The sequence below is a fragment of the Amphiura filiformis genome, chromosome 13, assembly GCF_039555335.1.
Source record: "Amphiura filiformis chromosome 13, Afil_fr2py, whole genome shotgun sequence".
Taxonomy (NCBI): Eukaryota; Metazoa; Echinodermata; class Ophiuroidea; order Amphilepidida; family Amphiuridae; genus Amphiura; species Amphiura filiformis.
The window spans coordinates 8,550,037-8,567,461 of NC_092640.1; the positions used below are offsets into that span (position 1 = coordinate 8,550,037).

Genomic DNA, 17,425 nt, shown 5'->3' on the forward strand with positions numbered 1-17,425 from the left:
ATTCCGATGTTGCATACGTGGTGCGTGACCTGTGCGTGACCTGTGCGTGACCTGTGCGTTTATAAGACGTTGACAACGGCGTTATATTGCTAGTCTCGGTTCCAAACTGGATTGTGCTCATTCGTCACAAAAGAGAACAAGGCGATTGGAACTAAGATTAAAATCTGATCTGGTCAATACTGGTCAATAGAGGACATTCTAAATTGAAACTTTAATGGTTACCGAGCCATCTGCCTAATTCAATACAGCGTGCTTTTGATTTTGACTAAAAACGAAGGTTAACATGGTTAACATGCTGCTTAAACTTAATCGTATTTTTGTGCTTCCCAAATATTATAGTTAGCAAAAAACATATATTTGGTAGAATATGGACCATGACTTTACTTTCAAAATAAGACTTTTTTGTGGTGAAAATTAGGCGCGTATAAATCAGCATATTTCAACGACGTTGATGTCCAAAATGTGAAATCGCAATACGGAAAGCATCACACACATTTCAATGGACAACCTCTACGCCTGAATATCGCGTATAAATTTTGTCCATTTTTAACACATCGCTGTAGCTTTATTATCATGATTTGTTACAAACAAAAAGGATCATAGTAATAATTAGACTTTCTTTCGTATGTTCATTATCCTCGATTATCTTTAACAAATTGTGAATTGGACAAATTTTGTGCATTTTTAACTATGTCTACACGTTCATTTTGAACGTGCAAAATCTTCACAAATGTATTCGATACAGGACAGTGGTTTTTAATAGATCGACGGCATACTATCACGGCGTTTGGAAATCACAATCTCTCTATTATGTATTATTAAAGATAGTACCATGACTAATGTGCCCTGAGAGGGAAAGGTAAGAGTGAGAGCTGTGAAGTAATACCAATGCCTAAATATGGGCAGGGGGTTTTGAGGGCGCAATTTAAGAGCAAGTTTCCAATGCAATTAAATGGCATATTAGAAACAGGGCTGTGCTTTTACATCAGACCGACATCCAATGATGAGTATAACTAATTATGTATGCCCTTTTAAAACAAAACGTCTGGTTTGTCATCTGATATCCTGGATAATGATGTCATACACGAAATTATTGTATGTATTATTTATGTATATATGAGATTATTTATTGGTACAAATTTTCACCTCATGTATTTCCAGGGAGAAACGTATGGTGGTATGTAGGGTACAGGGCGCTATAGGGTGATTTTGAGTTAGCATCTAGCTTTCTTACACCAGTGGAACAAATATTTTTGGCATGTTTAGAAAAATGCCCCTATGCTTCCCACGAGGGGTCGAAGGTCATAATAGGGCCAAAATTTAATATTTGTTCTACCATGTTGTAATATACATCAAATTGTTCCTGTCATTGCTAGGAATAAAAGAGCCAATTGTCATATTGCACTAGAGTTATCGAGTAAATAAGGTCAAGTGTCAAATATCTCATGCACAGAAGCCAAATTTTAAAATGCACCGATTCAATCAAAATTTGTCTCAAATTATACTCCTCTCGGCAAACCAAATAGAAAAATAATTTATTTGAGAAATGTGAAATCTCAGAATCGGATGAAATCATGGGTCAAATGTTATGCTTGAACATATTTCTATTGGACTTTGGCTGCATGAACTCTGAAGGGGACATGACAATAAAAAATGCAATAAATTTGTAAATTAAGTATATGTTTGAGATTTCTTATGTTAAGGGGGGTAAATTGACCTTTGACCTTTTTATTCCCTGTGATAAGAGAAACATTTTGAAATACATTACAACATGATGGGACTATTTTAAAGTTTTGGCCCACTGTGACCTTCGACCCCTCGTGGAAACCACAGGGGCATAGAAAAAAGCATGTGTCTAGTGTGGAATAAACGTTACTGAGCTGTACTTTACAAACATCTCAAAAATGGACATTAGCCATGACTGTGACTCTTTTGAAGTTACTTCGGTATTACCATGGTTACCTGAGGGTAACCCATTTAAATGTCTACTAAATATTACACTAATTGATTTTTTAATAAAGAAAAGAAAAAGAAAAGAAACTTATTACAATTGGTAAGCTACATATTAGTAACTATAAATATGCTAGTTTAATTTAAAAATGAATGTATGAGAAAGTTGATGTAAAAGACTAACAGTAGAAACAGCTTACAATGCACGTATCGTAATTGTTGCACTACTAAATGCAAGAGATCAGGATGGGGTACATATCATACCTATTATACTGTATTACCGATCATGTTGATAAGAAAATCATCCTCTGAGTTTGTGCATATGGTTGGTAATAATATATATGTAATATATTTATATTATATAACTATAATAATATTAAAATAATTGTGATGAGAGATGGTAGAAATATAATAAACTGCATGAAACACAAAAAGTATGATATTGTAATCGTGTGGTTTTTTCTCAGAATATGCTTTATACAAAGAGTCTGTAGTGTCAGGTTCAAATCCTGGTTAAGCATGAATCATTCCCTATCCAACTTGAGGAAAAGTATAAAATATACAATGATTTGAAGCACGTCGCGAACAATTTTCCAAGATAGTTTAAACAAAACTAAATAGTCAGGGCCGGATATATTTTTCAGGGCTCTGCCTAACCTAATCTAGGACCCCCTGGCTCACCGGATCCACGTATTACAGCCCCACCAGTTTCAAACAGGTTGCTGTCAAACCGGGGCCATTTTTAACGTTATTTATACAGTGCTGTATTAATTTAGGCGATGTGTTATCCCAGTGACAGATTTGAGTTCGGTGAGTTATCTAACACCTAATCTGGGATATATCGATTTCGATGAGCCGATTGGACCGAGAGGTCGTTATTCCGAAGCGTCGATACTCCCAATTTACAGCAATAGTTATTACTCCAAAGGTTCGTTATTCCGAAGGGTCGTTATTCCGAAGGGTTGTTATTCTGATGGGTCATTACTCCCAATTTAATCGTCAATCGGAAGCCTCGTTACTCGCGAAGGGTCATTACTCTTAATTTAAATCCAGGCTCGTAACGCCTTAAAATTCTGAGTATTGATTCTTCGGAATAACGAGCCTTATTGTGAATTCGGAGTAATGACCCTCCGGACGAACGGATCTCGCTTCAAATAATCTTAGAAAATGTCACTTCGGAATAACAAACCTTCGGAGTAATGAAACTTCGGATTATTCGAACGTTCGGATTAACTACCCTTCAGAATAACGAACCTTCTGAGTAATAACTCTTCGGAATATCGAACCTTATTGTAAATTCGGAGTTTTGACCCTGTGGAATAACGAACTTTTACAATAACGACCATTCGGAATAACATTCCTTCGCAATAATGAACCTTACCGTTCAATTCGGAGTAACGAACCTTTGGAATAACGACCCTTCAGAATAACGAAGCGTAACCATATAATGTCCATCGATTTTGAAGGAATTCCATTCCGTACATTACATTTGTACGTGCGGCAATAGAGGTTATTGTTCTGTTTATATTGGCGACCAATACCTTTACTTATACGCTAACGGTTAGAGTTTATTGCCGCACATTAAGTACGGAATGGAAATCCTTCGAAATCAATGGACATAATCTTTGCATATACCGCCACTCGAAAAAGCCGGATGCCACGGTATGGTTATTCCTGGAAGTGGAGCAGGTTATATGTATTATCGTAATTTAATATACAGCTCCGAAAAAGTATCCTTACACTTGGAAAAATGTTCACAATTTCAAAACTGAACCATATTGGGGTAAATTTGTTTGTTTAATCTAATCCGACACATTATGACAAGAAGCCGTTCATTTGACAGATTTGACAGTTGTCATTAAATTGAGTAGTTAAGGGATCTGGAATGAGCGTTTTGGGCGTTTCGACAGTATTTTTTGTGAGACATGAGAGCACATCAGACATCGAATTGCATTCTGAATACGAAGAATGTCTTTCTGATATCAAATAATTTTCATTTTTTGAATTTCACGATATAATACCAATTTTATGACAAATTATTAAAATCTGAAATTTTATAAATCTAATGATATATTCTTAAAGTGTATGTAGCTGGGAGAAAAAAGACCTAATTTTTTTTTGGTGTTTTAGGAAAGAAATCCATATCTTCAATACGAAAGGTCAAAATTTTCAATTGATCGTCGGCTTTTTATCCCACCTACATACACTTTAAGTATCATAAGTCATAAGTCATCAGATTTATAAAGTTTACTTCGAGTACTGTTGAATATCAAAAATATCATTGGCCATAAAATGTGTATTACATTACGAATTTCATAAATTCAAAATTATTGGATATCAGAAGGACATTCTTCGTATTCAGAATGCAATTCGATATGTCTGATGTGCTCCAATGTCCCACAATAAATACTGTCCAAACGTTCATACCCCATCCCTTAACTTAATAAAAATTTATAGTTTCTAAAAAGAGACAGTTAAGGTTTCCTAACCAAAGAATGAACAGCTCTTTTCAGAGCCACCAAAATTGTACAAAAAGATAAATAAGATTGGTAAAACCTTTTTGCAAGATATTTATAGTTTTAAATATCTTGAACCAAAGAATAATTGGTTATAAATATATTTCTTTTATAGAAACCGAGATAAAGTTTCACCTAATACGGCTATTCTATTTCATAATTTAGAAATTCTCAGCAGAAGAATTCCTAATTTTATAAAGCTAGTTTTAAGTTTTATGACTGGGTTATTACTGAAAGCAGGTACCCTCTGTGCCCTTCGCCTTTTTATAATTATGACCAAATGGCAAATCCTCTTTGAATGTAGCACACCTGTCATGTACTTACATCTTTACAAAAAACATCCATATCTTCTTTCCTTGTTCCGTTGTGCCGCTCTGGCGGCCGCGGCGGCATTCGATTTTCTCCCTGTTCCTCTGTGGCACCTCCAACATGTTTTCCCTTACAATATAGTACACATGTACTTACATATTTGTGACGCGATCAAGCAAAATCAGTCGGAACTCGGAAATATTGATTTTGAGATATAGCCAAACAAAGGAAATATTTCCCTTTGTTTCCTTTTGTTTTGGAAACTCTTTATTTCTCATATCTTTGGAACTGGTTGTTCAATTTCAACGGAATTTTTTGCAAAATCCAGCTTTGTAAATGCTTTTTACTATCCTATAAGAAACTGAAAATTTAATATTTCCGAGATCCGACCGATTTTGCGTGATCGAATCACATTTACAAAAACATCCATATCTTCTTTTCCTTGTTCGTGTTCCGCTGTTCCGCTGTTTCGGCCGCGGCCACATTCGTTTTTTCTCTGCATCATGCAGTTATTGTTAACTACTTGTATGCACATAACACAAATAGGAGATGAACTATTTAGCGTCATATAGCAAAAAGTATAAAAGCTCTGATTTTAGTACTTGCTCTATATTTCAATTACATATTCTTTTCAAAATATCTGAATTTTTAATCCGGTACAAGCTTTAATAACGGGGAGCATGCATTTGTATGAGAAAGGAAATCTACCATCTCCCGTGTTGATCCAATGCACATTTTGCTTCACCGGGCCGCCCTGACTTGGTCGCGTTTGGAAGAGGGGTACCACCAAACCGTAATAGGTACAAATTTAGTACTTTCTGTCAATCAAGTATGGTTTATTTTCTACATGTCAATATTTAAATTATTAGCATAGTCCTTATAATAACGGTGGAGCGCCTTGATGAGTAAATGATAGCAAACCAGTGAAAAATCTCCAAAACTCAGTCAGTGGAGCTCCGCCCGTGCATGTCAATAGTGTCATTATCGATTGGATTAGTCGACCGTAGCGGACAATTCGATCGCTCATTGGATTAATATTATCACGTGGTAAGAAATGTGCATTGGACAATCGATTACTATAATGGTTTAGTACTGCATATTTCGGTTTAATCTTCACTAAGCGGGTTTATGGCTGAAAAGGTCACGGTGAATTTGCCGTGGACAAAACTGCACTATGGTTCCGCGTTTTTTCTTTAATGTACGTAGCACACATGTACTTACATATTTACAAAAAACATCCATATCTTCTCTTTCTTGTTCCGCTGTTCCGCTATGGCACCCTTCAAGGCGTTTCTTTAATGTAGTGCACATGTACTTACATCATTACAAAAGCATCCAATCTTCTGTTCCGCTGTGGCAGCCGCGGCGACATTCGATTTTCTTCCTGTTCCTCTGTGGCACCTCCAAGGTGTTTTCCTTACAAATTATATAGTACACATGTGCTTAAATATTTACAAAAACATCCATATCTTCTTTTCCTTGTTCCGCTGTGGCGGCCGCGACGACATTCGATTTTCTCCCTGTTCCTCTGTGGCACCTCCAACATGTTTTTTCTTACAATGTGATACACATGCACTAACATCTTTACAAAAACATCCACATCTTCATTTTTTCTTGTTCCGCTGTGGCGGCCGCGGCCACATTAGTTTTTTTTCTCTGTTCCGCTGTGGTGGCCGCGGCGACATTCGTTTTTTCTCTGTTCCGCTGTGACACCCTTAAAAGTGTTTTTTCTTTAATGTAGCGGCACAATATTCGCGCGTATGTGTCCTGGTGAAGATATTTTAGTAGATATCAGTAGGACCATTTTAGCCCATACGTGGCTCGGTAATGTACTTACATCTTTACAAAGACATCCATACCTCATTTTTCTTGTTCCACTGTTCCGCTGTGGCGGTCGCGTCCACGTTCATTTTTTTCTGTGTTCCGATGTGTCACCCTTCAAGGTGTTTTTTCTTTAATGTAGCGCACATGTACTTACATCTTTAGTGAAACCTAACATTTTGTGAAAAAAATAAGAATCTATATTCTTTGTGCAAATCCTACATTATTGCTTTAATTAAATACAGTTTAGACACCCATGTAACAGGTCGAATAGAAAACGCCTGTCTACCAATGTATGTCACTAAGGGTTGGATTTATATATAATCTTGAAATAAATATGTTGTTTTTTTTTTACAATTGTGCAAAATTCAAACTATTTGCCCAAAATAAGCAATTCAAGTTTAAATAAGTGTCATGTTGCAGATCAAAGTAGTTAGAATGACTAATGTTAATTAATTAGTCTTGGATTGATAATTGATATTTTAGGAGCACTATATTTCGTTTCACATCTAGTTTGGTAGTAACATAGGTGAGCATTTTGCCGATTGCAAGAGAGAGATTGTGATGTTCCATACGTGGTGCGTAGACCGTGCGTTTATATGACGTTCAAAACGTGCGTACATTACTAGTCTTGGTTCCCCAGCTGGATTGTGCTCCTTCGTCTCGAACATAGGCGTAGATCCCGGGGTTGGGGGGTGTAAATCCCCCCAATATTTTGTCATGGGTGGTTCATACAATCATCCCCATGTTGACTGATGTATGTGGGTTTCTAACCTCATATTTGGTCATATTAGGCCCAAAAGTGCAAATTTTATGCGAATTTATTCCAATTTTACACCATATTTCAACAGTGTAGCTTCAAAATGGCGAAATTTTGCGTGCATTTGTACTATTAACTTATTCTGTCGCTAAAAAGTGCTGCGCTCACTATTCTTGAGGGGCGTCGCGATTTGCGAACAGGGCCAGTTGTAGAATGAACCGCACCTATGAATAAAGTTTTCACACCTCACTGTTGCTTTATTATAATGAATTCTTACAAACAAAAAGAATTATATTAATAGTTAGACTTTCCCTCGTATGTTCATTATCCTTGACTATCTTTAATATATTGTATATATTGTTAAATAGACAGATTTTGTACATTTTCAACGTTGTCGCCACGATCATTTCGTACGTGCAAAATCTTCAAAACTGGCAAAATACGCGACCTCACTTTAATACAGGAGAGTGATTTTGAATAGATAGAGGGGCGTACGATCACGGCGTTTGGAAATCGCGACCTCTCTATTATATCGATTCGCACGCGCCAAACTAGATCCACTGAACATGTATACGCATACGTACAAGGGCGATTGGTTGGCACGCAACCGTGTGAAACTACTGAAGTCACTCCAAACAAACCCGAGTTATATCGTAGTGTAGGGATCCATTCTAATTAGATAATTAACGCTTAGATGCATTTCGATTTTTACGTCAAAGAAGCGTATTTAAAGGCTGAAAGTTATCAGTTACGAAAACACGTTATTGGTCTCTCTGAAATGAAACAGAATATTGGGTTATTACACGGTGTTGCAAATTTTAATTATGTCTTGAGTTTCAAAGGCTGTTTTTTACAAATAAAGGTCAATTTTGTAAAACAGCTTATGTCACTCCAGTCTCGTAATTATAGAAATAGACGCAATCTTCAGCACCACCGTCATTGTCTGGTTGGGCAGGGCTATAGTGCCAGTTGGTGTAGTTCACTTGACTGCCATCACTCCATTCAAATGTACCTTCAGTGGCCTGGTCACTCAATCCCATCCGCATCTTCACAAATAAAGTACATAATTAGATCCAGTTACTAAAACACATTTTACTTGGGGATCCACAAAGACAAGAAGGCTCAAAACAAATTGAACCATACAGAATATACATTCAGCGGTCTGTGAGGTATTTTAGGCCAAGTTGAGGGTGCCAAGTTTGAATCAGCTGTTTGTATTGTAAATTTTGTAATTTTTTGGGAAAGTGATTAAATTCTCATTTTAAAGCGATACTGCTGGGTACAAGGATAAAAAAATCCATAGTTTCTTGTTGAAAACCTCTATAAAATTCTCTCTTCTGACCAGGAGTATTGTTTGACCAATATAATATGAAATTGGTTAATTTTTTTCAAAACTGATTTTTTGTTACATTTGTTACATTTGTAATGTTTACACATGTTCCAAAGCACACCGAAATGGAATCAGCCAAAGTTGGTGTGTTGTGTTTGTATAGTTATAATAGGGCAACAAAACAATTTTTTACCTAACGTCAGACATTAAATCCCCCATAGAACCCCACGTTAACTCTCTTCACGCGGGTGTCGACTGCAGACGACAAGTTTTTAAAAAAAATGTAAAAGTCAAAAATTTCAGAAATATGAAATTTCATGACCATATATGGAATCAGCATGAAAAATGCTTTAAAATGAGTACAAACAAGCCTAGTATTGGTTCAGTGATTCTTGAGATAGCTCTTGATATTTTGAGAAAATATTTCAAAACTTGAAACTTTTTCCGTTGAAGCGAAGGACTAGCACGCATAGCATTAAGCGGTCAAGATAGCCAGTGGGTTTCTGGAAGATTTAATTTGACGGATATCATTTAATATGGCTTAAAGTTATAAACGACAAGGCCATATGTTTTTGGGTTTTCTTTAAAATGGTCTCAACAAAAATATTGTTCCCATTAAAACCAATCAAGAGTGGCTAGCACCATCTAGGATGATTCGTTACTACATCACACATTTGGTTATCATCAATAGAGTGATTGAGTTCTGTTATCTACAGCCGATTCGAAATTAGCACCTTTGAATTGACCTAAAACACCGCTCAGATCTTGTATATCTAGGTACATGGTACCTACAATACGTCAATGTTTTGGTCCCCTCATCGAGGTAGTTAAGGATAGAGCACCCTGCTTGCTTCCCGAACCGATGAATCGTCTGCTCAAGATTGCTTGTTGCCGGTTCGTTATAAATCAAACCCTGAATTGCCCGCTATGTAGTGGGCCATCCCACCTGAAATGTGAAATGATACAGGCTTTGCGGGAATTTTAAACTGTGTTATATCACCCTTGTGACAAAAGAATGCTGAAAATTACAATGCGATACAATATAAGATTGATTTGGAAGCAGCGCTATTCCACCCAACTGGGCAGTTACAACACTAGTTTGGTGCGGATGTCCCCCCCCCCCCCAGTAATGGCGGAATGAATTCTGACCATCACTTGGCTCGTCGGATTAGTGTATACATAGGCGTTATGCAATATTGACATACCTGTGGGTGAAGATCCTACGTCATAGAAAAAGCACGGGAGATGCGTAAAGGGTCTCTACCTGAAGCCATAACTCACAAAAACAGATATATAAATTTCTTTGACATGCAACCAACCAACGTATACAAAGAGGTACCTGAAAAGTGACATGGGGTGTATGAATTTCAACTAGAATAGCTCGATACAGACTTACTGCAGTTAGACACCGGGCAGTATGCCCATGGAGTTTCCGGATCAGAAGTGTAACACCAAGGTCCATTAGGCGCTTCATCTGGATTACGACAATACTTGTGTTCTCCAAGACCAGCGTACGGATAGTTTTCTGGTGTATTGAAGTGTTTGTAGGGAATTTGTGCCGTCCAGCTTTGACATTCCATACCATCTATGGTTTGATTAACTAAACCACGATAATCACGGCCAAATGCATCATAGTAGCATTCTGATGCTGTACGTAAAAACAATACAAAAACAAAGTGTTAAATTGTAATAGTTACCAATTCTAATGACACAAAGAACCTTTATCTTTTATTGTTAAGAGTGATTACGATTCTAGATACAAGATCCATTTATCATTTTTGGCGAAAATAGTCTAAAATTTAAATATTTTCACAATTGTCCCAGTAAGGCGGCTCAAAATCTGCTCCTCCGTCCCTTTTGTTTTTCTGTCGCCACTGCAACAGTTGGTTGGTTTGAACTATAACTTTTATTTTGACTTCGGCTTCCTGATAACACCCGTTGCCAATTATTTCGATTAAAAACTTTTTTGTTTGTTTTAATTATTTGAACACTAGTGCTCATTTTATTTCCTACTGCCATCACTTTTTGGCAAATTTTGTTCACTAAATTTTCTTTAAAGGACATAATGCTCGGACAACAGCATATTATTGGAAAACTAATATTACAAGGACAATGAAAATGACTGCTCTTTAGAGAAAATATAGCAGTTTAAAATTGACATTCCTCAAAAACCAACTGTAAGCGAGTGAGTTTCTTCGAACGAGACAGATTTGTCCTTTAAACTACAGTGACGTCATGATATGAACACGGCCAGCATTGTGAGAGAATTTCGAATTCAAAGTGTAAGCAGTAGGTAGTCAGTTTGTGGCTAAAATTTCGCGTTCAACTTGGGATGTTTCAAAATTAATTTTCGCTTCACTTGAAGTCGAGTCATTTCGTGATCTACGGCAGTTTGTGTCTCGTTTTTCATTGCCATTGCCTTTTTCTAAACAATGACCTAGTCGGGTCAAGTCACAGACAACGATCTCATACGGCCCTGATTTGGTAAAACGATCTAACTTGAAATTTGGACATTTTGAGATAAATCCATATCTTGGGTGATGTTGGGCGCTCTTTCCATTGGTGACATCCTCAAATCACCACTATGCCACCAAATAATGAGATTTGTATATTTTCTAAGACATTAGATCTGTTTAATAATTTATTTTATTCAAAAAGATAAACGTCAAGTGTTCAAACTTAAAAGCTCTTTTTCTCGAAACAGCGATTTTAATTTTAAGTTAGATCATTTTACCAAATCAGGGCCGCATAGGTCAGAGACAATTTGACCTTCTGAAACTAAACTTTGGTAAGAAAATATTCCTCCTCATCGACAATGAGTTGAAGGCTCAAGGGGTAGACAAACAGGTCACAGGTCCATAGATGAATTCAACAAGTTTTCTACAGTGCTCCATCATATGCATTCATCAGGAACTACTTACTCCTTCCACATCCAGCAATTATTCGCACCTTAACAAGGATGGTACAAGAAATATTGCACACACTGATGTTGAGTGCTATGGTACTCAAGAAATTGGTGGTATTCGACCCCAAAACAGAAGGCTGCCCTGTTTTGTTGATTGCGAGAACTTTAATACAGCCATCTGAGGAAGACGCTCTTGCAACACAGGCACTGGTCATTATGGTCTTATACAGGTAATTGGAAGTTTCATGTGGTATATTTTCTAGCTGATCATTTACCAAGCTGAAATCATCAAGCAGTTAGTCTGTGTGCAAACTGATGCCGCGATGATTGTGCATGAATAGTTTGTGATGGTTCAAATGCTAATCAAGCCACTGCAGCAAAGTTGGGATATTCATTGATACCTGAATCTATACAGTCATACTTCCACCATCCATCACAGCCAAATAAAAGGTGTAAATAAAAGGCCTACCATGATGAGAGCTCAGTAGAGAATACAGGAGAATGATAACTATAATTTAGAAAACAAGCTAGAAAAATACAAGCATGTAACATTATGGGTTGGGATCATGGTCGCCGTCGACTCAGTGTTGAGGTCTCGAGCCTTTCAGGAATGTACTAACTTTCAAAATGTCGCAGGACCACCTTGAAATGTTCTTCAGTCGAGTACAAAGACGCCGTGGTTTGAACAATTAAATGGTCTCTGATATGAATATAAACGAAAAACTCCATCATGCCTGCAAAAATGCAACTGTCAGAGCTATTAGAATTCCATGAGCACGCCACATGGCAGGATATGTCACACGACATGTTATTCAAGATTGCATCTCACTTTCAGCCTGCTTACAACCAGGTTAGACATAGTTGATAGGGGTGTTGATTAAACATCGGTATGACGTTTGCAAGATCGTTAAAACAACTGACACGATTCTCAGGTATGGTATGATTCATGTTTCTCGACGAGGTCTATCTATCTATGATTTGGGAGTTTTGTTTTTAACAAGCCTAAGTTGTCGATAATGGAAGATTTGTCAGTTTACGAACATTATATATACAACATAAATTTATCTTGATTAAATAGGATCATAAATGTAACCTACCTGTTGGTATATTGGTAACAATAGGACTTGGTTTTGTGATTAATGAAGTTGGGTGAGCATTAGAATCACCAGCTGTGAATAAAGTGATTTAGAAATACCGGTGGTTAAGGAATCATCGGTACAAACCCAGGGGATATTCCAAGCATGGCAATAATACGATAAACCAGGCTATATTAAATTATATTGCGAGTGGAGTGCTCATGCCAATACATTCTTGCCAAACCCCACCAAGCAATTGAATGCATGAATCCAATACACACACAATTCCATTGGAAGTGATTTTGAGAAAAAAAAACCTGTGTATCATTTTAATTCCTTCAGTTAGATTTACCTGGTCAATATGGTAAGTTGTACGTGCAGATGGGTGGGTTGAACTGTATTAGGTATGACGATTATCATTTCAGGGACTTCGTGGGGTTCATTTTAAATTTTGGACTTGGGTGGTTTTTTGAATCATATACAAAGACAATAATGTTGGAATGATATTACCACTAGTAAGATAATACAAAATATGTTGATGTATATTATGATTCATCCAGTCGTAGAAACAGAGGTGAATTATAAATAAAATACTGGAATTACTTACGAATTTTGCGAATTTTCATCCAATCTCATTGGACTTCATCTGGCAACTGCAAATATGCTCCGGTATTGATCGTAGTCGGAGACTGGTCACGTGTCAATCGGCAAGGAATATTGACAATCGATGAATCCCAGGCGTGCGACAGTTGGAATCGCAGGCCCCCTCGTTTGTTGAGGGATGGCTTCTCCACTCGTTCCCAAATCGCTTCACGAACTCCCCGCTCAAACCACCTCTCTTCACGATCTAGAATGATAACATCCTCCGTATCGATTTGATGTCCGGAAGTTTTGGCATGAGCGTATATAGCAGAGTCCGGTTGCCAGTCAGTAGAACTAGGCCGTCTATGTTGACCAAGACGAGCTTTAAGGGATTGCTTTGTTTCTCCTACATACGCTTCTGTGCAGTCCGAATCCCCACACTTATAACCGTAGACAAGGTTAGACTGTTTGTCTCTGGGGGGCTTATCTTTAACATGCACTAGTTTTCCGCGCAATTTATTTACCGGCTTAAACGCGGTTGTGATGCCGAAGAGTTTATAGATGTTCTTTACTCTTTCAGAGACACCAGCACAATAGGGGATAGTTATCAGTGTTTTGCGAGTGGCTTGTTCAGAGTCTTCATTGGGGGTTAATGGGGCTTTTTTGGCGTCAATTTTTCTTTTGGCCTGCTCAAAGGCCCAGTCCGGGTAACCGCACTTCCTTAAAGCTCCATCAATGTGATCTTTCTCATACGGAATGTTGATTTCTTCGCTTATGATTGTTTCTTCGCGATAGTGGAGAGTGCGTATGACCCCAAGTTTGTGGACGAGTGGGTGGTGCGACCCAAACTGCAGGTAATGATCTGTGTGGGTCGGCTTACGGTAAACTACTGTTGTGAGCTTCCGTTCGTTGTTAATTTGGACATGGCAATGAAGGAATGCAAGTTTGTTGTCCGTGCACTTCTCTTGAGTGAATTTAATATTGTCACTAATACTGTTGATATGTGTGAAGAAATTGTCCTGTTCGTGTCTGTTGATAATCACAAAGGTGTCATCTACGTAGCGTAGCCAAAGTCGTGGAGGTACACCTTGGTATGTCTCTAGTGCATGCTGTTCAAACCATTCCATAACCAAGTTGGCAATAATTGGAGAAATGGGATTTCCCATGGAACAACCATATAATTGTCTATAAAACTGGCCAGTGTTGGAGAAATAGGTTGTATCAAGACACAACTGTTCCGCTTCAATAATATGGTCGATAGTCCAAGTTGTCCTATTTGCCAAGTTGCTGTCTTCCTCTAAACACTGTCTTGTGATCTTAATCGCTTCCGTAGGGGGTATACAGGTGAATAGTGCTGTGACGTCATAAGAGGTAATTATCTCATCATCACCAAGTTCAATGTCTTTAATTGTGTCCACAAAGTCCTGCGTGTTGGTAATGTGATGGGGTGATTTACCAACAATGGGGGACAGAATTTTAGTCAAGTGTTTGGCGAGATTGTATGTCACAGAACCAATGCAACTGACTATAGGCCGAAGGGGGATTGGTTCTGGTTTGTGAATTTTTGGCAAGCCATAGTAAGCAGGAACACTTGGCTCGGTAGGAGGGATGAGATTGTATTTTTCCTTGTCAATAATCGCTCCGTCAGTTTCTAACTTGTTGACAAATTGACAAACCTTCTTTCTATAACCACTTCTAGGATTATAACCGATCCGTTTATAGGTGTTGTTGTCACTTAATAGTTCACTGCACTTACTTCTATAGTCTGTTTCATTAAGTACGCACACACATTTTCCTTTATCAGCGGGGACAATGATAATACTTTTATCCTTTTCCAGATCGTTTAACGCTGCACGTTCCTCTTTGGTTAGATTTGAGGGAGGTTGTTTGCTGTTGCGTAACGTAGAACTAATCCTTTGTCTAAGTTCTTCAGATTTCCCTGGATCTAAATGGGCTTGTTTAATTGCTGATTCTGTAGCTGTTACAATGTCAGCGATTGGGATTTTGTTACTGGTCACTGCATACCCAAGACCTTTACACAACAAGGATGTTTCGTTGTCAGTCAATTGACGATTAGAGAAATTTCTGACCCATTTTTCTTGATTTCCCGTATCGCGTGTACTGGTATTAGCACGCCAGTTTCTGTCCAAATCCGACCTTGATCTCTGTGTTTTATCCTTGAGAATATTAAATTTGTTTGTCTGACGTTGTTTAGTGATCAAATGTTGGGATGTTTGGGCACGTAACAAATTCTTCAACTTGATTGAAAACTTCCGGGGTAGAGCGGTCCGTAGTTTGTTGATAGTTCGTTAAATTTATTAGTGAGCACCGAGATAGTAAAGTTCACGTGTCTTACTCTTTCATTTAGAAGTTTCCTTTCTGCGATCCTTAGGATGTTCTCTGCGCGATGTCCTTTTACGTTGCTCTTGAGTTTAACGCTAACTGGTGTAAATCCGTTATGTAAGCATCTCACATTAAAACGCAAATGGTTCCTCCAATTACCAATTTTCCTTGCCGTTTTCTCCAAATCTCTGCATAATTTTAGGCTATCCGGCCCGAAATTGTCTCTTAAATGTTGATGTATATTATGATTCATCCAGTCGTAGAAACAGAGGTGAATTATAAATAAAATACTGGAATAACTTACGAATTTTGCGAATTTTCATCCAATCTCTTTGGACATCAAATCGATACGGAGGATGTTATCATTCTAGATCGTGAAGAGAGGTGGTTTGAGCGAGGAGTTCGTGAAGCGATTTGGGAACGAGTGGAGAAGCCATCCCTCAACAAACGAGGGGGCCTGAGATTCCAACTGTCGCACACCTGGGATTCATCGATTGTCAATATTCCTTGCCGATTGACACGTGACCAGTCTCCGACTACGATCAATACCGGAGCATCTTTGCAGTTGCCAGATGAAGTCCAATGAGATTGGATGAAAATTCGCAAAATTCGTAAGTTATTCCAGTATAATACAAAATAAAGCACACAGTTATGTATAATGTTGATAAGCATTCTGCTATGTAATATAAACCACACACTTTCCTTGATTAAACCCATTTTGTTTTTCAAAAGTCACTCTCCAGCAATGAAGATGTTACAAGTGGACTTTTATACATACTGGATTTCAATCAATGTGTTACAAGACTCAGGTCATGGACTTGGGTTGATTCTTTCATACATGCTATTTTTCACATGCTCAACAGACACAGAGGATGAATTTGAGTTGTTCTTTCAAACATATGACAGGCCTATGTATAGCAACACTTTCCCATGCTTAACTCAATTTGGCCAAAGTATGGACTTGGGTGGCTTTTGTATTCATATATTCAATTTTACCGTCCCACCAGAGCTCATAATTTTGCACAGCCCTATGCATTATTATAATTATATTCTTAAATGATACATTTTAGTTACGTTGCATGAACCGCGTGACATCAGTATGGATCATATTAATAATTAGACTTTCCTATGTATACTTTTTTATGTTCAATATCCTTGAATGTCTTTTATATATTGATATATAGTAATCGCACCTCTCTAATACACACAAAATTACATGAGGTCTATCTATCTATGGTTTGGGTATTTTGTTTTCAACAAGCCCAAGTTGTCGATAATTAAAGATTTGTCATTTTTTTACGAACATTACATATAACACTTAAAATTATTTACATTGTTCTGAAACAAATCCAGTAAAATAGGTGATGTTGACATACCTCAATGACGTTTCGTGCTGTATCATTGCACTTTCTCAAATTGAATGACCAGCTTTGACCTTAGACGTCTGTTGCTTCCTGTTGGTAGCTGACGTAGGGGGCGCTGTTAGTAGCTGATCATAGTGTGCGGAAGGAAGTAGTTTCCACAATCCCTGTTGAGAGTGTTAGCCTGCCCCCTCTGTCGTATCCAAATTGATTCCTTTATATGCCTTCTTTTTCTGTTGGTTTCATTGAGGTATGTCAACATCACCTATTTTACTGGATTTGTTTTAGAACAATGTAAATAATTTTCAATGGACAATCCTGAGGAATCTATTTGCGGATTACATATAACACATAAATTTATCTTGATTAAATAGGATCATAAATGTAACCTACCTGTTGGTATATTGGTAATTACAGGACTTGGTTTTGTGATCAATGAAGTTGGGTGAGCATTAGAATCACCAACTGTGAA

General features: G+C 37.6%; 1 protein-coding gene across 1 annotated transcript; it reads right to left on the reverse strand.

Annotated features, from left to right (window-relative positions):
* Positions 1-8,237: 8,237 nt before the first annotated feature.
* LOC140167395 (uncharacterized) lies at positions 8,238-15,786 on the reverse strand. The gene is made up of 5 exons (XM_072190702.1): positions 15,765-15,786; positions 13,431-15,281; positions 12,689-12,760; positions 10,075-10,334; positions 8,238-8,402 (listed from the first exon to the last, which is right to left on the reverse strand). The coding sequence occupies exons 1-5, from the start codon at positions 15,784-15,786 to the stop codon at positions 8,238-8,240; spliced, it is 2,370 nt and encodes a 789-aa protein (XP_072046803.1).
* Between the last annotated feature and the right edge of the window lie 1,639 nt (positions 15,787-17,425).